At 39.7% G+C, this 25,882-nt stretch overlaps 1 protein-coding gene and 1 long non-coding RNA gene across 4 annotated transcripts in view; one reads left to right on the forward strand and one right to left on the reverse strand.

Moving 5' to 3' along the window:
* Nucleotides 1–602: 602 nt before the first annotated feature.
* LOC103883019 lies at nucleotides 603–13,314 on the reverse strand. Of its 3 annotated transcripts, XR_002521041.2 has the most exons (5): nucleotides 12,928–13,314; nucleotides 10,843–10,901; nucleotides 8,169–8,216; nucleotides 1,746–4,335; nucleotides 603–1,535 (listed from the first exon to the last, which is right to left on the reverse strand). It is a non-coding gene; the product is annotated as an uncharacterized LOC103883019 (long non-coding RNA). The 3 variants fall into 3 exon arrangements; XR_002521042.2 differs by having other exon boundaries at nucleotides 603–1,927; XR_001900925.3 differs by having other exon boundaries at nucleotides 603–4,335.
* The window catches only part of LOC116274517 (D-ribitol-5-phosphate cytidylyltransferase), a 40,662-nt gene continuing 27,239 nt past the window's right edge, over nucleotides 12,460–25,882 (forward strand). The window contains exon 1 of the mRNA XM_031665307.1: nucleotides 12,460–12,838. Coding sequence (XP_031521167.1) covers nucleotides 12,582–12,838 — 257 coding nt within the window. The 5' untranslated portion in view covers nucleotides 12,460–12,581. The remainder of the gene's footprint in view (nucleotides 12,839–25,882) is intronic.

Here is a 25,882-nt window from a genome sequence, read left to right on the forward strand (position 1 = left end):
CCATGTCCACATGATAGAACATTAGGCCAAATACATTGTTTTTCTCCTATTGTTACTGCCAGTGGGTTATTTATCAAAAACTGATAAGTAGGTGGCTTCTGTTAAAGAAAGTTTGTACATCTCTAGTAGATATTGAGCTTTTTGGCTCCCTTTCCAACATAGTGTAGTTTTAATGTTCAGAAATTCCTGGTTTTCTGAGTATACAACTGTAGGTAGAGGAAAAAAAGCTCATATCATTTTGTAGACATTTCTCTCTCTTAAAGTAGATGGCCACAAAAAATTATAATACTCAGAGTTGTAACTTTCAGCTTTGAGGTAATAAAAGCCACCTTCTAAATTGTTCACTGGGGCTGGATGCGGTGGCTCACACCTGTAATCCCAGCACTTTGGGAGGCTGAGGTGGGTGGATCATGAGGTCAAGAGATTGAGCCCATCCTGGCTAACACGGTGAAACCCCATCTCTACTAAAAATGCAAAAAATTAGCCAGACATGGTGCTGCGTGCCTGTAGTCCCAGCTACTTGGGAAGCTGAGGCAGGAGAATTGCTTGAACCTGGGGGGTGGAGGTTGCAGTGAGCCGAGATTGCGCCACTGCACTCCAGCCTGGGTAACAGAGTGAGAGTCCATCTCCAAAAAAGAAAAAAAAAATTGTTCATTGACTTTCAAATAAATTAATTGCTTTTAATCTCTGTTATTGCAAATATTCCTTCATATTTGTAGTTTTGTTGACTTGTAAATTAAGATCATCATGTGAAATGGTTTTAACTCTGATTAAAGTTACATTTAATATGCATGGTTGAAATTTTAAAAAATTACAAATATGAAGAAATTCTCACTGCTACCATTTCTCTTTCTAATAATAAAGTGTTAGTCCATACAGTATGGTCCTAAGGAGAGCTTCACTTATAAGTGAGACCTAAATGTTGTCACATCTTGAAAATCAGTTCTTTGTGTATCACTTGGGATATATAACAACAGGGTCATCAGTATCAGAAACAATTTCTTAAACATATACTCTCTTTGCTAATATTTCAACTCTAGTTTGGGATTTTATGATGGCAAAGAAGAGGGATTCTGACAGCTATTGATACCTTAAAAGCAAACAGCCTGTAGAAATAAATGATTCCAAAGATCAGATAGGGCCGTACAGATCACTCTGAATTTCTTTGACACCTCCCTCCTGGGAGGAAGGCCAAAGAATACCTATTGACTCTTCTGCCCTCCTGTGGCCGGAAATCAATGGAGTCTGTATCTCTTGAGTAGATATTGCTGTGATCTGAAGACAAGTGGATTATTAAAATGGGTGTTTGGTGCCTATGCTAGTTAGGGTTCTCTAGAGAAACAGCACCAAGAAGAAGATACATATTTATTATAAAGTATTGGCTCAGGCAATGATGGAGGCTGAAAAGTTCCAGGGTAGGTTGATTGCAAACTGGAGACCCAGGAAAGCTGGTCATGTAGTCTGAAGGTTGGATAGCCCGAGAGCCAATGCTGTAGATTCCAGTCTGTGTCTGAAGGCCTAAGAATCAGGAGGTCCTATGTTAGAAGAAGATTAATGTAAAACTTAAGCTGTCAAACAGAGAGGCAATTCAACCTTCTTCCACTTTTTTGTTCTATCCAGGCCCTCCACACATTAGATGATGCCCACGACATTGGGGAGGAATATCTGCTTTACTCAGCTTATAAATTCAAATGCTAATCTCTTCTGGAAACACCCTCACAGACACACCCAGAAATAATGCTTACCCAGCTATTTGAGCATCCTGTGCTCAGTCAAGTTCACACACAAAATTAACCATCTCAGTGCCCGTCGAAGATTCTCTGCAAAGATGGCCATTAATAATTCCTTCATTTTCTGTAAAAATTCCTTTCATCATGATGTGCAGCTACTTTCTCTCTTCTTGATTTCTGTCTGGGCTTGTAAATTCCTTTGACCAAAAGAATGAGACAGATTTGACACTGTGCTAGTTTGGGGCATGGCATTTAAGAGGGGTTGGCAGAATTTGTTTGTTTGTTTTTTAAAGAAATCATTCACTATAAAGAAAATCAGGCTATCCTGCTGGAGAAAAATACCATGTGGAAGAGAACTGAGATGCCCCAGGCAACATCCAACACCAAGGACCCCAACCTATAAAGGAGTCTATCTTGGATCCTCCTTTGCTTCAGTTGAACTACCTTAGCCAACCCCATGTGAAAGAGAGATGAGCTGTTTCCTTTAGTGCTGCTTAAAATCTGGATCCACAAAACTGTGAGCAATGAGATGGTGTTGTTTTAAGCTGCTAAGTTTTGGAATGGTTTTTTATACAGTAATGGACAATTGAAAAAAGTTGTAAACGTTATAGTTTTTATTCTCCACAACTTAATCTGATTTATCAGTTACAGAGCATATTTACCCTTGATCATCCCCTCAAATATAAAGAATGAATCATTTTTAAGATGAGTCTTTCACTGGCTCATGTGTAAGGTATATTTCTTGACTTCTTGCCATTATTCCCAGGCCTTGGAAATTTCCAGGGTTAGAATATCAAGCCTTTAGATTATTGTCTTAGTGTATTTCTACTGTTAGAATAGAATAGTACAGGCTTGGTAATTTATAAAGAATAGAAGTTTATGTGGCTCACAGTTCTGGAGGCTGGGAAATCCAAGAACATGGTAATAGCATCTGGTTGATTGTTACTGCACAGCAGAAAGGCAAAAGGCAGAAGTAAGCATATAAGACAGAAAAGGAATGGGGACCAAATTTCATTATTTTTTCAGGAGCCCACTCCCATGATGATGGCATTAATCCATTCATGAGGGCAAAGCCTTCATTACCTAATGAACTTTTAAAGGCCTAACCTCTTAATACTACTGCAATGGCAATTAAGTTTTCAACATATCAACTTTAAGGAACATATTCAAATCATAGCAATTATGGTTCTTATATTTACTAAAGTGGAGATGTCTCAAACAACTATAACTACTTATTCTTGAAGATAAATGAAAAGATTAGATTTTTCTTGAGAGCCAGATTAAGTAGGGGCAGGAGGGCCTTAGTGTCACAACATGAGCAATCTCAGATCTTAGCAGCACTGGCTGGTGGGGATGGGAAGTAAGCCAAGGCCAGCCTGTAGAGTATCCCAGGGAGACCTAGGCATCAGAAGTCACAAGAATAACAATTAAAGCCAGTCAAGGGGTGATATCCTGTTTGTATGTGATTAATCCTTCCATAGCAGTTCTTCAGCCAATTAATCAGAAGTCAACCCTCTGATGACTCAAGCCTAGTCAGTCAAACTGGGGTTGTGTCTTACTTCATGCAAGAGAGATGTGAAATTGCACGAAGGAGCCAGTTATAAGACCTGGGTCAATGAGGTTAAGTTTGGGAAAAAGGTTGCAAGTGGTGGGTACACCCCATGAATAGTAAGACATGTCTCTAGGCAATGAGATAAATGCAAGATTCGCCCTATTCACAAAGTGAAGCTGTCTGTCCTGGTCAGGACTAGCAGGATTAAGTTCATAGATGAAGACACAAGTGAATTCCGGTTCAGCAGAGCTGATAGTGACATACCCAATTCAGGAGGTAGTGAGGAAAAATAAAAAGACTATAGAAAGGCGAGAGGCCAGGAGAACCAAGACAAGCATAATGAAATTTGATAACTTTGCCCCCAAGACCAGTGTTGGCTACTTTCATGTATATTTTTGTTATTGTACTATAGCAGTTAATAATCATATATTTTTATGAAGTTAAGAGAGAATAATTACTAAGGAATATTTGATAAAGGGGGAAGTTTCTGGTTTGCATTTTAATCACTTGTCAAGATCTTGAATTCTTTCAAGGATAAGTGGTAGGAGAGGTGAAAAGACATAAGAAGTTGGGGTGAGAAGAGTCTGTACAAACTTAAAAACAAAACAAACTTTTTATTTTGTGAATAGTTTCAAGCACTCTAATTTTTCTGAAGAGTACATATAAATTGTTCTTTATTGATTTATGTTTATATTCAATGGTAAGTTTAACATTCTTTCAATTATTCATCTATTCTTTCATTTATGTCTTAAGCCAATTAGTGGTAGCAATGGTCACAAAAGAGAGTACTTAATTTCTATTTAACTTATTTCTATGCACGTACAGTAGAGACAACACAGTGACCTCATTTATTCCTCTTAGCAATCTGCTGCAAGTTACTTCCACATAAAATATTGTCCTTTTGTCACCACTAAGTCTTCATTGTCCAAAACGGTGTAGTTTATTGCTCTCCTAAGTAGATTATACAGCATCTTCCCAGACTCTGTATATTCTTTTTTTCTTCTTCTTTTTCTTGGGGAAGGAGAGAGGGTCTTTCCCAGTGAGTATTCCATGCTAGAGAGCAATGAAACATTCTTTTTTGTAAAACTCAAAACTTGTTTATATCTTTTGGACATCACTGAAGAGACTATATTATTATATGAAAAGACTGTCGCAGTCTTCTCTCTCTCCCTTCTCCATGTTACCCCTTGTGCTTCTACCCTACCATAGTCCCTTTCAATCTACTTAAGATAAAGATGTGGTGCCCTCATGGGTAAGGCACTATAAAGCAATGATGTCTGAAATTCAGACTCTATTGGACAGCTCATTTCCTGTATTTACTCTGTGCTTGGCAAGTTGATGGGGGCGGTGGCTGTGGTCACAATGCACAATGTCTGCATTCTTTTTTTCTTATCGCTCAGATAAAAGATATGACTTTGAATTCCTTTGGACCATTTGCATCTTAAAGCCTATTTTTTTTTTCTTCTTTGAATCTTATTTTAGCAATGAGTCAAGGTTAAAATGCATATAAACAGCTGTTGTCAATATACTTCTTGCAGAAATGACAAATCTACCTTTTGTAGCTGTTGCTTTTCTTTAACGATTCCATATGTTCCTCTCTTCCACAGATTATTAAGGCTGGCCACCACCATTTCCAGATTAGTGATTTGTTTCCTAAACAAAACTTTCAAAGATATTATCTCTGTCACATTGTCCCTTGTGCAAGGGGTCATTACCCTCTTTTGGTTTCCAATGTGGCATCCTCAGTTGAATTGCATGCATTAGTTCTGTGCTCAGAGCAGTTTCAGGCAACAATTTCTATTCTATTTAAGCTGTGGTCAAGGATACTGCCTTTGATGGTTCTCAGAGGATGCTGTGTTTTTAAATGACAGCTTTTACAAGGCAAAATGAATTCTAAGTGCGCGCACACACACACACACAAAATGACACGTTTGTAGAAATACCAGGGGATGATCTGGTTTTCTGTTTCTCTTCCATCATTCTTTTCTGGTATTTAAATATTTTTCCCTTGTGTTTCCCTTCTTACAAATTAACAAGGAAATGAAACAGTTTAATGAATTACACAATTTTAAAATAAATTTCTATTCATTTTTTATATGGTATTTTAATATATTACATGCATTTTGCTTTGGGTACTGAAATTAAATGTATTGAATATAAAGTGAGTTGGGGTATAATTCTTTTAAATTCACTGTTTATTTCAGTCTGGCTCATAACTACATTGGAATCACCTATGGAGGTATATCAAAAATCAGATTCCTGGGCCTACTCTGGAGGCATTTAATAGAAATTTCTGTCAGTAGATGCCAGGAATATATTTTCTAAGATTATTATATAATACATACTATGTAAATTATATTGTATAAAATACATAAAAATACTACATAGAAACCATTGTTCCAGGTGCTTCTTACGAAAAGTTAAACTTTAGTATTATTAATTCAGTCCTAAGGCTAAATATTCACCATTGCTTCCTTTTTAGTTATACAGGAAAAGCACAGTGGATGGTAGAGACAATTGACAATAACTTTGCAAGAAATATTATGAAAATGAAAGGTAATAATGATGTTGTCATGTGGTATTGTTTAGTCTGCATTATCTGCAGAGAGACCTCAATTCTGAGTGTCACCGTTCTTATGTATAAAAATGAGTTAAAGGTCAGAAGTTAATAGACTGTACCATTTACATAAGATACACAATAGCAAATCAGAAATTAGAATTCATAGACTGCCAGAAATGATGGGGATGCCCCATGGTAGAATGTTAATTTACTTCTTCTCGCTCTGATTTCAATGGAGTTAAAGGATGAACCACTAAGCTGTTCATTAGCACTGATGAGAAACACCCCAACTAATCTCTAGAAAGGGTACTAAAACAATAATGTAGCTGGGGAGGAGGGGTATGACTGGTAGTGCTAATTACATTTGCGTTAATACTAAAAAAAATTTACCCACTGGAAACTAAAATTTTCTAATAAAAGAAATCTCCAAGACCAGTACTCCAGAGAGGTATGCTAACATGTAAAACACACAAACAAAAAAGTAAGTTTTAGGTATTTCAGATATAAAGATGAGAGCCACTTTCATTTAATGTACACTTCTGTGCATATTAAAAAGTAAAGACAATGTCAGGAACTAATAAGTGATTATAGCAGTGCTGTAGGATCCAAGGTTAATACAAAAAAGTCAATCATTTTCTATATACCAGTCATGAACAAGTGGAATTTGAAATTAAAAACACAATATTATTTACATTAACCCCCCAATGAAATCCTTAGGTATAAATTTAAGACAATATGTACAAGATCCATAGAAGTAAAAAATACAAACCTGATGAAAGACATCACAAAAGAACTAAGTAAAGATGTTCCATGTTTGTGAATAGGAAGACTCAATATTGTCAAGATGTCAGTTCTTCCAAAATTCATCTATAAATTCAATGCAATCCCAATCAAAATACCAGCAAGTTATTTTGTGGATATTGATAAACTGATTTTAAAGTTTATATGGAGAGGCAAGAGACCCAGAATAGCCAACACGATACTGAAGAAGAACAAAGTTGGAAGACAGACACTACTGGACCTCAAGACATATAAAAAGCTACAGTAATCAGGACAGTGTGGTATTGACGAAAGGATGTACAAATGAATCAATGGAACATTATAAAGAAACCAGAATTAGACTCAAATAAATATAGTCAACTGATCTTTGACAAAGAAGCAAAGGCAGTAAAATGAAGCAAAGAGTCTTTTCAACAAATGTTGCTGCAACAACTGCATATCTACGTGGAAAAACAACAAAGAATCTAGACAAACCTTATACCCTTTACAAAATTAACTCAAAACTCACAGACCTAAATGAATCACTGACCTAAAAAAACCACAAAACTATAAAACTCCTAAGAGATAGCATAGGAGAAAAATCTAGGTGATGATTTTTTTAAAAGCACCACCAAAGACATGACCTGTGAAAAACAATTGATAAGCTGGACTTCATTATCATTAAACATTTCTGCTCTGCAAAAGACACTGTTGAGAATAAAAAGACAAGCCACAGACTGGAAGAAAATATTTGCCAAAGAAATATCAGAGAAAAAACTGTTCTTCAAAATAAACAAAGAACTCTCAAAACTGAACAATAAAAACACAAATGACCCAACTAAAAAGTGGGCCAAAGACTCTGACACCTCACCAAATATGATACACATGGCAAATACACATATGAACAATGCTCAACATCATATGTCATCAAATAAATAAAAATTATATCAACACTGAGATACCACTGCACACCTGTTAGAATGGCCAACAGCCAGAACACTGACACACCAAATGCTGGTGAGGATGTGAAGCAACAGAAACTCTGATTCATTGTTGGTGGGAATGCAAAATGGTATAGCTACTTTGCAGGACAGTTTGGCCGTTTCTTACAAAACTAACCATACTTTTGCCCATACAATTCAGCAATCTTTTTTTTTTTTTTTTTTTTTTTTTTTTTGAGACGGAGTCTTGCTCTGTCACCCAGGCTGGAGTGCAGTGGCCGGATCTCAGCTCACTGCAAGCTCCGCCTCCCGGGTTTACGCCATTCTCCTGCCTCAGCCTCCCGAGTAGCTGGGACTACAGGCGCCCGCCACCTCGCCCGGCTAAGTTTTTGTATTTTTAGTAGAGACGGGGTTTCAGTGTGTTAGCCAGGATGGTCTCGATCTCCTGACCTCGTGATCCGCCCGTCTCGGCCTCCCAAAATGCTGGGATTACAGGCTTGAGCCACCGCGCCCGGCAATTCAGCAATCTTTCTCCTTGGTATTTATCCAAAGGAATTGAAAATTTTAGTACACATAAAAATCTGCACAGAGGAACAGAAAACCAAACACTGCGTGTTCTTACTTACAAGTGGGAGCTGAATAATGAGAACACGGGAGCGGAACCACACCGGGACCTGTAGGGAGGTGGGGAGTGGGGAGGGAGAGCATTAGGAAAAATAGCTAATGCATGCTGGGTTTAATACCTAGGTGAAAGGTTGATAGGTACAGCAAACCACCATGGCACACTTTTACCTTTGCAACAAACCCGCACATCCTGCACATGTACCCCGGAACTTAAAATAAAATTTTAAAAAACCCTGCACAGAGATGTTTATTACAGCTTAGTTATAATTGCCAAACCTTGGAGCAACCAAGATGTCTTTCAGTAGGTGAATGAATAAATACATCATGGTACATCCAGCAAAAAAAATAAAATAAAATAAATCAGTGCTAAAGAGACAGAAGCTGTCAAGCCATGAAAAGATATGGAGAAAAGTTAAATGCATATTACTAAATGAAAGAAGCCAGTCTGAAAAGAATACTGTGTGGTTCCAACTATATGATGTTCTGAGAAAGGCAAAAGCATGGAGGCAGTAAAAAGATAAGTGGATGCCAGGGATTGGGCAGGGATTAGGGGAGAGGAAGGCATGAATAGGCAGAGGATAGATGACTTTAGGGCAGTGAAATTACTCTGCATGATACTGTAATGGTGGATACACATCATTGTAAATTTATCAATCCTATAGAATGAATATACAACACCAAGTGTGAACTCTAATGTAAACTAGGGACTGTGGGTTATAATGATGTGTCACTGTAGGTTCATCAGTTGTAACCAATGTACCACTCTTGTGGGAGATGTTAACAATGTGGGAGGCTATGCATGTGTGGGGCAGGGAGTTATGGGGAATTTTTGTACCTTTCTCTCAATTTTGCTGTGAACCTAAAACTACTCTTAGAAAGAGACTACTTTAAAAAATTAAAGGCATGCCAAAGCCAGCTTATGAAATTGTGGTATATATTTAACAAAGTTATACTTTAAACATTTAGAATACATTTTTAAATTCATAAGACAAAGGATTTATTTTAAAAATCAATACTGGGGGTCTAGTAATGGGACATAAAGTTGAATGAACAGTGCCTTATTTTTTCAATCATATTACTGCATTTCTAACTACGTATAACTTCATTTGGAGATTATAGTCCAAATGAGAATCTTCCTCAATGTGAAGCCTGTTATTAGTTTCCTCTCGCTGCTATAACAAATTACCACAGATTTAGCAGCTTAAAACAACTCAAGTATATTATCTTACAGTTCTGGATATCAGAAATCTGAAAATGAGGTGGCAAGGCTATGTTATTCTACAGGCTCTAAGAGAAAAACCTGTTTCTTTGCCTCTTCCAGCTTCTAGAAGTTGCCTACATTCCCACCCCTGTCTGCACTCTGATAGCTGCTTCCATCCTCATACTTCCTTGTCTAACTCTGACCTCTCTCTTACAAGGATGCCAGAGATTACATAGGGCCCACCTAGATAATCCAGGCTACTCCCCTCCATCTTGAGATCTTTCACTTAATCACATCTGCAATGTCTCTTTAGCAGTGTAAGGTAACTTATTAATATGTTCTGGAGATAAGAACATGGGCATCTTTGGAGAGCCATTATTTTGCCTACCTGGAAGCTCAACACAGAAATGACTCCAAGAACTTCCAACTCTGCATGCTCTGCTTCATTATTCAGTTGGGGTTTATGTTTTCTAAACTCTTCAAGTGATATCTTAGAATGGTTATTACCAATGGATCCCACAGGATTTCACTTTTCAGGATATATACTTTCACATGCCTGATGCAGAGAAGATATTCTCATAATGTGGCTGCTATAACTTGGTATTAAGTAACAACGAAGTTACATCTGTTACCCCAAAGTATGCATAACATGGAACTAATTATTTTATATAAAAAGGACACAGAGAAAAACGTTGCCTCATACTGTATATATGAATGAATACTATAATCTGCCCTTTTTTCCCTATAAGTTGGTCTGCTAGACATTGTTAATACATAGTATGTAAGATATAAGGATCTAAGGATTCATGTAAGATCTAAATTGATATATCTGCTCTAAGAACAAAACTAAATACGATTCTAGTTAAAATTTGTCAATGTTTAATTATATAAAATTATTCTATAGCAATGAGTATAACAAGAGCTTTATTACTCTACTTTTCTTTGCTCAAGGTTAAGGAAGAATACCTTTATAACAACTCCACCTTTAGATTAAAAAGGGAGGTTTAAAGATCAATATTAATAGAAATACTAACTTGATTTGCCTTCCTGCTCTCATAGACTCATTCATTCACCCACCCAGTTAGTCAACAAACATTTAAATGCTTGATACAGGTGTGGTAGTGGTGCTACGAAGTCAAGTAATGTGCCAAACTTGTTTCATATAGTTGCTGCCTGGGCATTCATTTTTAGGTCTGATATAAGCTGTTTGAAACCCAGTTGTATCACGTCACCTGTGGCTTACTTAAAACTTCCCCTCCTTGTGATACAGAATACTTGTTCCTCATTCCATGACCAAAAACCCAACACATCCCGCAGCTGCTAACCATGATAAAACCCAATGGTCGACACCAGAGTCAAGTTCCCCCTTTGCTGGTGTTTTCATTAGTCAATCCACAACCCCCTCTGGAAAGCCTAAGGGATAAAGCCTTTTGGACCTTAACATAGCCCCACAGGTCCTCTCTCTTGCTCCCCACCTGCTGGTTGGGTGTCCTGTTATCTCCAGACTTCCCATCAGGCTTATTCTCTGGTGAATCTGTAAGTGATAAAATGCACCTATTATTTTACATGTTTTGTGTGCTGCCTCCTCTGGCATCTGACCTGCACACCAGAACCTAGCTTTCCTCTCTGGGCCAGAGCTCTCCTGAAGAGTGACTGTTCTGGCTTATGGCCACTCTTAAGAGAGAGACCTGGAGATCAAGTTAGAAAGGAACAATAGCAATAAAAATTACAAGGAAGTATATTATGGCAACTACTTTTCAGTTAAGAGTTATTAGCCTAACAAACCTCAACTAGCACAGGACCTAAATGCTAATTATAATAAAAGTAACAAAAGTGAAAGAATGGCTTCAATAAGACTAAACAAAAAGCAGAAAACATCATTTTGTATGCTCTCAACTGAGAAAATAGGTAAAAATAAAAATTGTAATAAATACTGTAACTGGATAACATTTCCAGTGTTTAAAAAGATTATTTCTAATGAATCATAAACCACTGGATTAAGACTGAATTACTGAAGATTATACACTTTAATGATCATTAATCTATTTAATCAGCAATTCATTCAATAAATATTAAGCTTCTGTTACATTCCAGGAGCTGGGAACACACACACAACCCAAGCCAAAAGAAAAATGTTGCTGCTTTCATGGAGTTTACATTCCAGGGACTAATGCAATAGTACTCTCCTCCAAATTCTTCACTATACTTTCATGGTAAACCTCACCAGCAACAAGAGTACTAAATAAGGTAACATATGCTTTAGGCCTGGAATTCTTCAACTTTGGCCTACTTCTATACGAGGACCTTAAGGCTGCTCTGCCATTAATTGTGCAATCTTACATAAATTAACCATTTTAACTTCTTTTCCCCTTTGTAAAAAGGGAAATGACAGAAGTTGAGTTCTCCTAGGGACTAAATGACATAAGGTGTATCAATTGTTCAGCAATTAGTATCGCTTTGGCCCTATGGTTCCAAAACGTGCCTGCTCATCAGAATCACCCGAGGATCTTTAAAAACATTCCAAAGCCCGGTCGGTGCACATTAGACCAATTAAATCCCAATCTCTGAGCGTGTCAGGACACGCTCCCCAGGTGGTTCCAACTTGCAGACAAGTTTGAGAGCCACCACAGTTTGAATTATTGATGTGCCACAATAACAGTTGCTAATCCATCTGTCTTTACCCCAGGTGGAACCAGGAAGCCTCCGGAGCTTAATGAAATTCAGACAACCGAGGTGCATACGCACCCTACGTCCCATCCCGTGATTTGAATCTCAATCTCTTCCAAAATTTTAAAGCAGGGAGGAATGGGACAGGGGCTTGACCTCTCCTGCATGCTCATGGCCCTTAAGTATCTGCGATCTTTAGATATGTAGGGCATGCTGACACTTCCACTTGCGGCGACAGCTGGGCCTGCCCGGGGGAAGCGCAGAGCGGGCAAGTCAGCCCTCCCGGAGGCGCTGGGCCCGGGTGCGGAGGCCGCAGCCGCGCCGCGAGGGCAGATCGGTAGCCTCAGCTGCTGCCGCGGCTGTCGGGATCGTCCCCTGCGGGGCAGCAACAGCGAGGCTCCGGCGGCTCACGGGGGCGCCTTCTGCTTGCGCGCTCCGCGTCCCTCTCCGTGGTCTGCCCTTCACCCCGCGACCCCGGCCGAGGGTGGGAGCAGCGCGGGGTCGCATCGGCCCGGGGCTAGCGTGGTTTGCCGCTCCGCCCGCAGCCATGGAGCCCGGGCCGCCTGGCAGTTCCGGGCCCGCGGAGCCGGGTCCTTGCCTGAGTGGTCAGCGCGGCGCGGACCACGCGGCTTCCGCCTCCCTGCAGAGCGCGGCCCGGACAGAGTCCGGGCGCCACTCGCTCGCCGTGGCAGCCGTGTTGCCTGCCGGGGGGTGCGGGGAGAGGATGGGTGTCCCCACCCCGAAGCAATTCTGCCCCATCCTGGAGAGACCGCTCATCAGCTACACCCTACAGGCCCTGGAAAGGTAATACGTAGCTGGGCTAGCCCCGCGGTTCCTTGGGGCCCGGCCTCCCGCTCCCCGCCCTGCCGCTGCTCTAGCGCTGGCACTTTCACCTCGGGAACTGCCGGGCCGGGCTCAGTTATTCAGGCTAGAGCTCTGTTCCTTCCCGCGTTCCAGAGATGGGAAGCTCTGGAGACAGATGGGCACAAAAGCTGCAGCTGCCCCACAGAACCCTTTACGTTCCCAAGCAGATGAGATGGTGGGGAAGGCCCGGCGTGTGGCGCCGGATTAGAGAGTGCATGGGTTGCTACTAGGCAATTTGGAGTTCTGGCTGTGGGGCCTAAAGAGAAGCTGTGCGGATAGTCTCGCGGTCCTGGGGCTCTGCCTCCGCGCATGCGTGGATTGAGTTGTACGTGCACACCTGTTTCCAGGGTGTGTGTTGGGTTTTTTCATTCATTTACCAAGCACCCTCTGTGAGACAGACTGCGCTAATTACTAGGTGCTGCAGGAGGGGAGAGGAGCAGAATTTAATAACCTTTCAATGGTGGAAAGGGCTTTAATCCTGAATCCTAAGATAAAGGTCATACCCCCTTTATCTTAGAAAAGGCACTGAAGTTAACTAGCTGAGGAAATGAAGGAGACAGAGGGAATGGGATAGGGAGGACTAGGGGAACAGTAGTGAGGAGCTGAGGAAGTGAAATGGAGGGGTATGTTATAATATTAACTTACGTTGTTTTTAGCCCTGAGTAATGAGGTGGAGCTTGGAGCGGGGGAGCAGGGGTGGGAAGCAGCGGCATTACAAATATCCACATAGTTCTGAACTTTTCTGAAGCCAGTGGGGAGCTGTGGTAGTTTGTGAAGCCTTGAACTGATGCGAACCGCTTGCATTTCAAGATAGATGTCATCCTTTAGCATACACAGCCTTTGCAGGAGGTTTTGAAAACCGAGCTAGTGAGGTTCTAGTCCAAGGGAAGTGGCACGTTCTCCAGTAAGGAGCCCCACGCAAACCCTCACATATGCTTCAAAAGCCAAAAGGTTCAAGTTGTTTTGTAACCACCCCACGGGTTCGCCTTGCCCCTGCCTAGACAGACCCGATTTATCAAGACAGGGGAATTGCAATGTGAAAGAGTAATTCACGCAGAGTCGGCTGTGCGGGAGGTTGGAGTTTTATTGTTACTCAAATCAGTCTCAAATTATTGCTCAGAAAATTATTACTCAAAATTATTATCAAATCGAGCATTTCGGGATCGGAGTTTTTAAAGATAATTTGGCGGTTAGAGACTCGGGAAGTGGGGAGTGCTAATTGGTCAGCTTGGAGATGGGGGTCCAAGTGAGGTCTTCTTGGTGTCTTCTGTTCCTGGGTGGGATGGCAGAACTGGTTGAGACACATTACTGGTCTGGGTGGTGTCAGCTGATTCATGGAGAGAGAAGGGTCTGTAAAATATCTCAAGCACTGACCTTAGGTTTTACAATAGTGATGTTATCCCCAGGAGCAATTTGGAGAGGTTCAGACTCTTGCAGCCAGAGGCTGCATGACCCCTAAACTGTAATTTCTAATCTTGTAGCTAATTTGTTAGTCCAATGAAGGCATACTGGTCCCCAGGCAAGAAGGGGGTCTTTTCGGGAAAGGGCTATTATCAATTTTGTTTGAGTCAAACCGTAAACTAAATTCCTTCCGAAGGTTAGTTCGGCCTACGCCAAGGTATGAACAAGGACAGCTTAATGGTTAGAAGCAAGATGGAGTCAGTTAGGACTGATCTTTCACTGTCCTAATTTCCTCAGTTATAATTTTCACAAAGGCGGTTTCAGATTCTCATATGACTATTTTACTTTTTGAATATTGGAGTTTGAAAAATGGAAGTGTAAAGAGCCATAATCACCGATTTATGTAATCTTCCCAAAGATTACATCTGAAACTCAAATTTTGAAATGATTCCAGTTGCAATATTCTATTTCTCTGGGTAATGGGGGGAGGGGTCCCTGAAACCATTTCATGAACCACTTACCTATAATATTCCAGTGCCATGAACATCGTGACAACATAGCTCATATATGCAGGCATTTCTATGGGACACAATGGTTCTTGGCCAGCAGGATCTTTATCTGCTTGGTAATTAGCTATAGGGGATTATAGTCACTTTTACACTAAACTTTTCTCCCATGGAGAAAACTTTTGCATTAACTTGAATTTTTTGTCATCTTCTGAGGCAGCCTAAGATAGGTGGACACTAAAAATCTCACTGATATGGTTTGGCTGTGTCCCCACCCAAAAATCTCATCTTGAATTTTAATCCCCGTAATCCTGCATGTTAAGGAGGAAATCAGGTGGAGGTAATTGAATCACGGGGCAGAGATCAGGTGGAGGTAATTGAATCATGGGACTGGTTTCCCCCATGCTGATCTCTTGATAGTGAGTTCTCATGAGATCTGGTAGTTTTATAAGTGTTTGGTAGTTCCTCCTGTGTTCATTCTCCTTCCTGCCGCCTTGTGAAGAAGACACCTTCTTTGCCCTTCACCTTCTACCATGCTTGTAAGTTTCCTGAAGCTTCCCCAGCCATGCTGAACTGTGCATCAATTAAACCTCTTTCCTTTATAAATAACTCAATCTTGGGCAGTTCTTTGTAGCAGTGTGAAAACAGACTAATACTCACTTTTAAGGGAAAAGAATGTTTGGAAAGGCCTTGTTTATGGAAAATAAAACGCTTGTCTTCCACTTTTACTTAATTGATAACAGCAGTCACAAAATCCTAATAGCAATAGCAACTTATCAAAATTTTCATTCTGAAATATTTCATGGCTCATTTTTATCACTATTATGTCTGAAGAACTTATAGAACATGATTATATTTTGGGTATATCCTAGGAAGTCCTTGGAAAGGTTGCTTTATAGCAGTGTGTGGGTGCTGCTTGGCCGTTTGCCAAGTGAAAGCCCCTATCTCCTTCTGTAAAAGATCACCCCTACAGACTGTTGATAGTTTTCTTAGGGTATGGTGCCAAAAGTCTTCAGTCACTTCATTAAAAAAGATAATTTATACAAATTCAAATAAGGAAAAGGACATGGAAGTATAAAATGCCTTATAAGACTACTTGTTTGCTCTGTTGAGAAATTATGCATGCTTTTTACTTATTAAAGGGAAACTACAGTTCTCATTGTCCCAAATAAGAAAAACAATGGGTGTCACCACTGTCAGTCATCTAGGTTATTCTGAGAGAATGTCATTTCTTGTTTTTCAAGAGCTGTATGTGATGCCCCAAATTTGATTTTTTTTATAACTTCTATTTTAGATTCAGAGGGTGTATGTATATGTTTATTTCCTGGATATATTGTGTGATGCTGAAATTTAGGGTATGGCTGATCCCATCACCCATGTAATGAGTGTAGTACTGAATAGTTTTTCACCTTTGCCCCCTCCCTCCTCCCTCGAATAACCCCCAGTGTCTATTGTTGACATCTTTTTTTTTTTTTCTTTCATACTTTAAGTTCTAGGGTACATGTGCCCAACGTGCAGGTTTGTTACATATGTATACATGTGCCATGTTGGTGTGCTGCACCCATCAACTCGTCAGCACCCATCAACTCGTCATTTACATCAGGTATAACTCCCAATGCCATCCCTCCCCGCTTCCCCCTCCCCACCCTAGGCCCTGGTGTGTGATGTTGACATCTTTATGTCTATGAGTACCCATTGTACCCTTGTGAGAACTTGTGGTATTTGGTTTTCTGTTCCTCTGTTAATTTGCTTAGAATAATGACCCCCAGCTGCAATCATGTTGCTGCAAAGAACTTGATTTTGTTCTTTTTATGGCTACATAGTATTCCATAGTGTATACATACCATATTGTCTTTATCCAGTCCACCATTGATGGGCACCTAGGTTGATTCCCTGTGTTTGCTATTGTGAATAGCACTGTGATGACCATGGTGCATGCATCTTTTTGGTAGAAGTATTTGTTCTCTTTTGGATATATACCCACTAATGAGATTGCTGGGTTGAATGGTAGTTCTGTTTTCAGTTCTTTGAGAAATCTCCAAACTTCTTTCCACAGTGGCTGAACTAATTGACTTCCCCAGTAACACTGTATACATGTTCCCCTTTTCTCTGCATCCTTGCCAGCATCTGTTTGTTTGACTTTTTCTTAATAGTCATCCTGACTGGTGTGAGATGGTATCTCATTGTGGTTTTGATTTGCATTTCTGACTAGTGATGTGGAACATTTTTTTGTTTGTTGGATACTTGTATGTTGTCTTCTGAGAAGTGTTTGTTCGTGTCATTTGTGCATTTTTAATGTGTGTATTTGTTTTTTGCTGGTTCAATTGTTTAAAGTTCCTTATAGATTCTGGATATTAGTTTTTGTACTCTCAAGCAAAGGCCTGTTGACTCTGATAGTTTCTTTTGCTGTGCAGAATCTCTTTTGTTTTTTTGGAGATAGGGTCTCACTGTGCTACCCAGGCTGGAGTGCAGTGGCAGGATTTCAGCTCACTGCAGCCTCAACCTCCTGGGCTCAAGCAGTCCTCCCACTTCAGGCCCTCAAGTAACTGGGACTACAGTCATGTGCCACCATGCCCAGATAATTTTTTTTGTATGTTTTGTAGAAATGGGGTTTCGCCATGTTGGCCAGGCTGTTCAGGCTGGTCTTGAGCTCCTGAGCTCAGGTGACCCACCTGCTTCGGCCTCACAGAGTGCTGGGATTACAAGTGTGAGTCACCGCACCTGGCTGCTGTGCAGAAGCTGTTTAGTTTAAATTGCTTTCAGTTGTCAATTTTTGTTTTTGTTGCAGTTGCTTTTGAGGACTTAGAAATTCTTTCCCAAGGCTGATCCCCAGAATGGTGTTTCCAAGGTTTTCTTCTAGGATTCTTATAGTTTGAGGTCTTCCATTTAAATCTTTAATCTATCTCAAGTTAATTTTTGTGTATGGTGAGAGGTGTAGGGGTCCAGTTTTATTCCTCTGGATATGGTTAGCCAGCTATCCTACCAACATTTATGGAATAGGGAGGCCTTTTCCCCAAAATTACCTTTTTTTGTCAACTTTATTTCTGAGTTCTCTGTTCTGTTCCATTGGGCTGTGTCTATTGTGAACCAGTACTTGCTGTTTGGGTTACTGTAGCCTTATAGTATAGTTTGAAATTGATGCCCTGAATTTGACTTCAAAATTCTTTTTATTTGCCCCTCATAAGTAAGGATTTTCTTTGCCCAAACTTTTGCTATCTCACTAATAGAGGGTTGAGAAATTGTGAGTACTTTTTAAATATCTCACCTAAGAAATTCAAACTGCCGTCGAAAATAACTTATGGGTTGATTTGTCTTTTGGAATTTTGAACAAAATCTAATTGGGGACTACAAAAGAAAAGGGAGAAACTTCTGAACTTTGGCCCCAAATTCCTAAATTTGGATAGGGAATTGTGAAGAAGCATGACCAGTCTTGCCTCTAGTTAAAGACTGCCACTTACACATACATTTGTTTCCACTACTTCCTTGACCCACCTAAAGGAGCTAAAAATGTATACCTACAGAAGCGAGAAAGAATGAGAGGAAGCGCAGCAGATAAGAAGTACTAATAAACTCAGCACGGTGGTAACCTAATCAGATTTAATGAACCCAGGAAAGCTAAAACATAAGCCTTCAGGTAGAACTTCAGTTCAGGTAGAACTTCTTAGGAAGTAAGATGATTAAAGTTATACGACCTTGAAAAAGTATAGGCATCAGAGGCACAGGGTATCTCTGAAGGTGGAGTAGAACACTGAAAAGGGGACACCTGATTGAATCCTTGAAAAGGAAGAGTAAAACTCCCAGATCTTTAACAGATACTGAGGCTTATTCTCTGGCTGAGAATTAGCACAGCTAATGACGTGAGTTAGGTGCTCTATGGCAGTGGGGGAATTAAGAGAGACTACATTTTGATACAATGAGATCCTTAGTGCCTAAGGTAGATGACTCAAGGAAGTTTTCAACATTTCAGACATGCCATATATTAAAGTAGTTATTCTTCTAAAATCAAGGAGTTGGAGGAGTCATTGAAAGAAATCCATTTTGTGAATTGACTGGAACTTCAGATTGCTTGTCCATTTTCCTTTTGACAAAACCAGAAAAGTTCTTTTAGTTTAGTCAAGTTCTACTTTGTGCCATTGAAACTGCTTAGAAAACTACTTATCAGATTAAATGAGATTAAAAAGTACCTCTGAACCCACCACTATCTGAGGCCTGTTGGCTAAAGGCTCTGAGAAAATGGAGATTTACAGCTAAGTATTTAATATATCAACATTATGTTGTTTGTGGATATATTTGTATATTATGATTAAGCATCATGTACATGTATAGACATACGTATTAGTATATATGAATGTGTGTATAGGTTAATATACTCCAATCTTAAAGAATGGTAGTCCAGAATTGTGCATATGGATATTACTAGGAAGGATCACATAACAACTCATTTCTACTTTATGCTGGGAACTAGACCCTTTCAGAAGTTGATTAAAAATGTTTCTAGGATTTCAAAAGTTGTTTTGGCTTTTTAACTGAACTGAAATATAATTATTGAACCCCAGGTTATAAACTAAAGGGAATTTTAGTTTTCACCTTTTACTAACAAGAAACTGAGATTAGGGGTACTAATCCCTTAGATAACTATTGCTTTGTGACCTGAGTTTCTGTAAGGATATATTGCTCCAAGAAATCAGATGACAGTGGTGGTGTTGGCAGGGGCATAAACCCTCTGACAATTAAACCGTAACATTCACTCACAATTTATAAATTCATGTATCTAGATTTTACTGTTTTAAAAAATGTATTCCCTGGATCTGTTGTAGGAGGCAAAAATTCCTGCCAGTAATCTAATTTCTGGTTTAAATATACAAGGAAAGCGTCATGGGGTGTGTGTGTGTGTGTGTGTGTGTGTATGTATGTGTGTGTGTGTGTGTTGGGGTTGGGGGTGGTCAACCTGAAATAGCTGAAAAATAGACTAAGATGACAACTACAACGAAAGGGAGTAAGAAAGGCAAACTTCGGCCATGCTTATTCAGACTTGGTGATGAGTTGGGTAGGGGGTGGGAATTCCTGAAAGTGGATTTGAACAAGGTCTGGCAGGGCTTTCCTCATAGTTCATGAGGTTTTCGAACTCTTAGATGGAGGACAATGCTTAAGGTAACTTTTTCGTTTAGATGGTTTCATGCTTTCAAAGTTTGTTATGACTTGGCCTCCCCTATAAATCTATAGGAAAATGTGCTGTTCCACTGATTAGAAAGTATTCTAGACCTTATGATAGTCGTGTGTATCATTGTGTGTTAATCTATTGGCACTGATTCATGTTTCAGAATCTTTTCAGTTTGGCTAGAGCGAATTAGTCTCCTTGAGTCAGACAACTCCAGGTAAATTTTGGGGAGAAAAATCAGTTTTGTAGATCTGTATGTGTTTATATTATGGAAACTAAATCTTCAGGTTGAGATTGGGGTTGGAAATCAATGAAAGTCTATGTTTCATTATTGTTTAAGATTCCATAGTGTGTGTTTCAGTATATTAGCTTAGTTTTTCAAAAAAACTTTTCTTCATTTATTCAATTTGTTTTCTTGTGTACTTTTGCATATTCTGTCCTAGATTTTGGAAAACCACAGCAAATTCTGTTGAACAAGATATACAAGTAAAGATATAAATGTTAGCCCAGATGAACAATGTTGATCACTTGAATTAGGCTGAGATAACAGGAATGGAGTAGAGAAGACAGAAATATTTAGGAGCTAGTGTTGATAGCTCTTAGTGATTAACTGTATTAGAGGTTCAGAATGAGAAAGGAATGCTTTTAGTTGCGTGGTTAGATGAATTTGACTTAAAATTTTGTCTCAAGGCTTCCTTAATAAAACGGTCAAGTCTGAGTCATGGGACTTGTGTTTTGTATAGATCAGATGATTAGAGGTCAGTTTCACATTTCCAAAAGACCCCATGGAACACCTTAAAAATAAGTGATAAGACTAAGGCAGGTAGGCTGAGCCTGACAACTGGCAGCCTTCATGGGCCATAGTAGGAAGGCTTGACATTGCAAAGGTAATCCAAGAGCCAGCCCTATCATGCCAATTCAATATTTTGCTGCTAAAACGTCAGGGTCGGTATGGAGACATAGAGATCTATGAATTATGTCCACAGTACAATCCAGAGGCCAAGTTTCCGTGCAGGCTGCCATGGAAATGAGCAGCAGCTGCCACTGTCCCCTTGCAGCCAAACTCTGCAGACTGGATGAGAGGGCTTTCAGAGGTGTTAACAGGGACTGATCTTTCCCATCTGTTTCATAAAGCATTTGTTAAAATGTTCTGTTCCCAACTGATCTGTTAAAAACTGTCTGGGCCGAGTATTCCTGTAAGCAATATTTGTTATTCCAAGAGAAAATAACTTTTGAGTTATTATGTTTCTTCCTCAATGTCTGTAGGTGTAATAGAGCTTAAGGCTAGGTTCCTATTTGTCTATGGAATGTGCTAGAAAGGAAATATTCAGGAGAACTTGACAGAATTAGGCTGCTGAGGGTTTGGTGTGGACTTGTCCTCAGTTAAGAGGTAAACTAGATCTCTTTATTCAGCAAATATTTGATCGGTAGGCACTGTGTGAGGTACTTAAGGTCTTTTTCAGTCCCATGATTTTACATTATTAAATTTTAATACTGTAAAAGACTTTTAATTCTATAACTAGAAAAGAATGTGAATAAATCCTTAGAAATACAAACAGTACTTAAAAAGACTTGCAAGTACTAGGTGTATGCTTGATTGCTGACCAAAATAGCTTTATAAGCCTGCTATCTCTGAAGAGTGTTCTAAAACAGTGTTTTCCAAACTTTGTGACCTGTTACAAGAATTACATTTTTGCCTCATGGCTCAGTGACAAACACATATTTACTTATACACTCACACACATTTGAAAGAAAATTCTTGAAAACAACCTATCTCTGTGCTATGCATTTTAATTTTTCTGTTCTATTTCCATTTCATTTACCCAACAATGTTGGTCTAAAACTTACTATAAACTGATTTTATGACACTCTAATGGGACCCAAAATCGACAGTTTGAGAAATACTGGTTTAAAATGCCATTTTCTGTTTGGAGTCTCATACAATTGTTTGAAATAATGTAAGGCCATAAGTGTCTGTTTGTAATTATTTACATCTACTTTGGCTGTTTTCTCTCTGATGGAACAGAGAATTTGAGTTATTTTAAGGCAATCTAGTAAAATTGGGAGTTAATTCATTGAATAGATTTGAATGATTACTTTATGTCAAGTATTATCCTATTTTCCTCTTAATTCTTCATCATATTTTAACATTTTAAGTCAATGTAAATTTTCTTTAAAAAGCAGCAACCTGATTTCTTTAAAAGTTTAACCATTTTTTTCTGGTAGAATAAGTAACAGGCAAATAGTTTAGAGGACAAGTTGTAATCTTTCCTTTAAAAATACTACTGATTTAGTTGAATACGTACTTATAACTCCTATATTAAAAAGGGAACATGTCACACTAATAAACAGCTGAAGTATGTATGAAATGCTTTTAGTAGCTTTCTGTAAATCTAAGAGCAGTTTTTATGCCTAATTATTCAAGCATTCTCCTATTTATTTAACAGATACTTACTGACACGTGGTTGAGAAGTTAGGAATTCTGTCAGTCTTTGTTCATTACTGATTCACCAGTATCTAGTATAGTGCCTGGCAAATGTTTGATACTTAATTGATGTTTGTTGAATGACTAAATGAACACAAGAAAGAATGCCTACTTCTGCTTGAGTTACAAGAAATTTTAAGAAACTTGAACGCTTTTGATTATAAAAGCAGGAATGTTATGTGTTTCAACCTTAATATAAATGAAGTGCTGTAGACACAATGATCCAAAATGATTTTTTCTCTCCTGGATTTTCCACCTTCCTCTCAGAGACAGTGTTGATGCATTATTTACAGAGGCTAAAGTTATAGGCTCCAAAGTCAGACTGGAGGTCACAGCTTGGTCCCTTAGTCTCTGAGCTGTGTGATTATGGGCAGGTTACTGCCTGTGTCCTCATGTGTAAAGCTGAGATGATGATAATGTGCTTTATAGAGCTGATATGGATATTGAGATATTGCAGGCGAAATAGTCTACATATTGATTGCCTGGTACCTAGCAAACATTCCATATGTTTTAGGTGTTATTTCTACTATGTTACTGAAAGTTGAGTATGTGGTAAGTTCTGGGACATAGTTTTTGCTTTCTATGAGTTGGCAGCCTAGTGAGGAAGATAAAGTTATAAACAGAGTGCAGTATAGTCCTTAAGACTCTATGTGTATAAGCAGTCTGCAAACTGAGAAGCGGGGATGTTGTATGCAGAATGGCAGTCAGGGAAAGCTTCCTGGAGGGAGCCATCCCTGAACTGAGAACTGATGAGTAAGTAGGATTCGGGCAGGGCCGGCAGGGAGGTGGGGCAGTTAGGGAAGAGAGAGGGATGGGGACAGTGTTGACAGGCCAGGTAAGCAGCGCATGCAAATACCTGAGTGTGAGAGATTGCCTTCCCTTCAGGGAGCACTGGGTGTGACAGTAAGAGGGCAGGGAAGAGACCAAGTGATGTGCATGAAGTAGGCTGAGGTCAGGTCTTGAAGGGTCTTGCCCAAGAGCCAGCAGGGGATGACCTCAGATTTGTGCTTGAGAAAGATCATCTAGAAGTGGTGAGAATGGATTGTATTGGGATAAGAAGAGTAAGAGGGAACAACTAAGGGGCTAGTGCAGTAAATTATGGTAGAGATGACCGTCTGGGTCACAGCTGTGGCAGTGGAGCCAGAACCTTGGGAAATCCCACGTTGAAGAGGGATTGAAGAACTGTCGCTCACCACTTGCTAGTAACTTTAATTTGAAACTGTGAGTGCAGTGTAAGTTCTGCAATTGCTAAATTTGCAATGAAAGGCCTAGGAAATGGACTACAAAACAAAGAACAACCCATGTTTAGTCTTATTCCAGAATCACTTCCATTGCCTGTACAGATTACTACAGATTGTTCTTTGGAGTTCTGAATTGAATTATTTTTGATTGTGATTAAAATCCTCCCAAGGTGTGTGAAACATGAAAGTAATCTTAGCTCTCGAGGGGCCTTAGGACCTAGAAATTAGAGCACAGAGTCAAATACCTAGAAACAAAACAATCAACAAAATCACAGTGCATAGGGAATGCTGTTTTCATTCTTAGATTTATTTATATATTTGTAGCTAGTCGGGGTAATGAGAGCCTCCTTTGTTTTCATAATCCTTGAGACTATGCTGTGTTGTAAGATGTTATACTGCCCCTGGTAGATGAGACAGACTAGAGTCATTTTCAACAAATAATGTACTGAGCACCCACTAGGAGTTAGGTGTAAGGCAATGGACAAAGCAGACATTGTCTCTATGATGGAGCCTAATTCTAGAGGAGGAAATAAAATGAAATGATGTATTATTTTGAAAAATGGTAAAAATTTCTTACTGCTTCATTTTTTTTTAGCATAAGATGGTAGTATAGAAAAAAGTAACGTCTTTGTATATTCTGATCTTTTTGTCTCTTGTATGAGAGATTGTGTAGAGGTATTGTAAAGATTACAAGAGTTAAAATATAAAAAATGTTTAAGACAGAGTGCTTAATTTATATTGCCTATTATTATGTGATACTTGTCTTATTTTGCTACTTTTTCTTCCTGACTCATGTAGATGGTTACCTCTAGAATAGACTATCTCTAAAACGCCATATGCCAGCTCCACCTGGTACCCAAGTGACCATCATTGCATTGCCCAGATTACAGCAGCCACCTCCTAACTGGTCTCTGCATCCTTTCTCTCTTTGCTGAATCCTTTCTCCTCCCTGCAGAGTAAACTTTATGCTCTTGTGATTCCTATTGCTGCTATAAAAATTACCACAAACTGAACGGCTTAAAACCACATTCTCTTAAAATTTTGGAGGTCAGAAGTCTCAATTTAGTTTCACTGTGCTGTGTCAAGGTGTTGGCAAAACTGCATTCCTTCTGGAAGATTTGGGGTAGTATCCATTTCCTTGCCTTTCTCTAAATTCTAGAGGCTGGCCATGGATGGGGCTCACTCCTATAATCCCAGCACTTTGGGAGGTTGAGGTGGGTGGATCACCTGAGGTCAGGAGTTAGAGACCAACCTGGCCAGTATGGTGAAACCTCATCTCGACTGAAAATACAAAACTTAGCCAGGTGTGGTGGCAGGTGCCTGTAATCCCAGTTACTTGGGAGGGTGAAGCAGGAGAATTCGTTGAACCTGGGAGTCAGAGGTTGCAGTGAGCCAAGATTGCGCCACTGCACTCCAGCCTGGGTGACAGAGACTCTGTTTCAAAAAACAAAATTCTAGAAGCCACTCATGCTCTTTGGCTTGGGGCCCTGCAATAGTCTAACATCTGCTTCTGTCATCACATCTTCTCCAGTGACTCTCCTGTGACCTCCTTTCCTTTATAAGGACTCTTGTGATTACATTAGATCCACCTAGATAATTCAGGACCATCTCCCTGTTTCAAAATCCTTTATCACGTCTGCAAAGTCCTGTTTGCCATTTAAGGTAACATAGTCATAGGTTTCATGAGTAAGGAAGTGTACATCTTTCTGGGTTCATTATTCTGTTTACCAAAAACTGCTATTAGAATGTGATGAGTGAGTATTGGTTTTTGGCCTGAATGTACTCACTTGCTTAAAGCTTTTCTATGGCTGCCTATCCTCTTTTTAGGATTAAAGTTTTTAAAACCCCTAGGATTCTGCCTACCTCCTGCCTGGGTCTCCAGGCTCTGCATGCGGCCTTCTCCTTGTTCGGGGGACTCCAGCTCCGCTTCCTCTCAGCCCATGAGGACCTTGCCGTGGCCTTTACTTGGACCAGTCCTCTCCCTCTCTCCTAGCCCCTTTGCCTGCTTACCTGCCACCCATCCCTTGTGTCTCAATGCAAACTCCCTTTCCTTGTAGAACGCCCCCAAAGCCGCCTCCAGACTGTTTAGCTACTCAGCCTACTTGTTGTTTGAATGTGGACTTCTTCATTATGATGATCATGGCTTGCAATTGTTGATAGGTGTTCTTGTTTCGTGTCTGTAAGTTCTGAGGG

The sequence above is a fragment of the Papio anubis genome, chromosome 4 (genome assembly GCF_008728515.1).
Source record: "Papio anubis isolate 15944 chromosome 4, Panubis1.0, whole genome shotgun sequence".
NCBI lineage: Eukaryota > Metazoa > Chordata > Mammalia > Primates > Cercopithecidae > Papio > Papio anubis.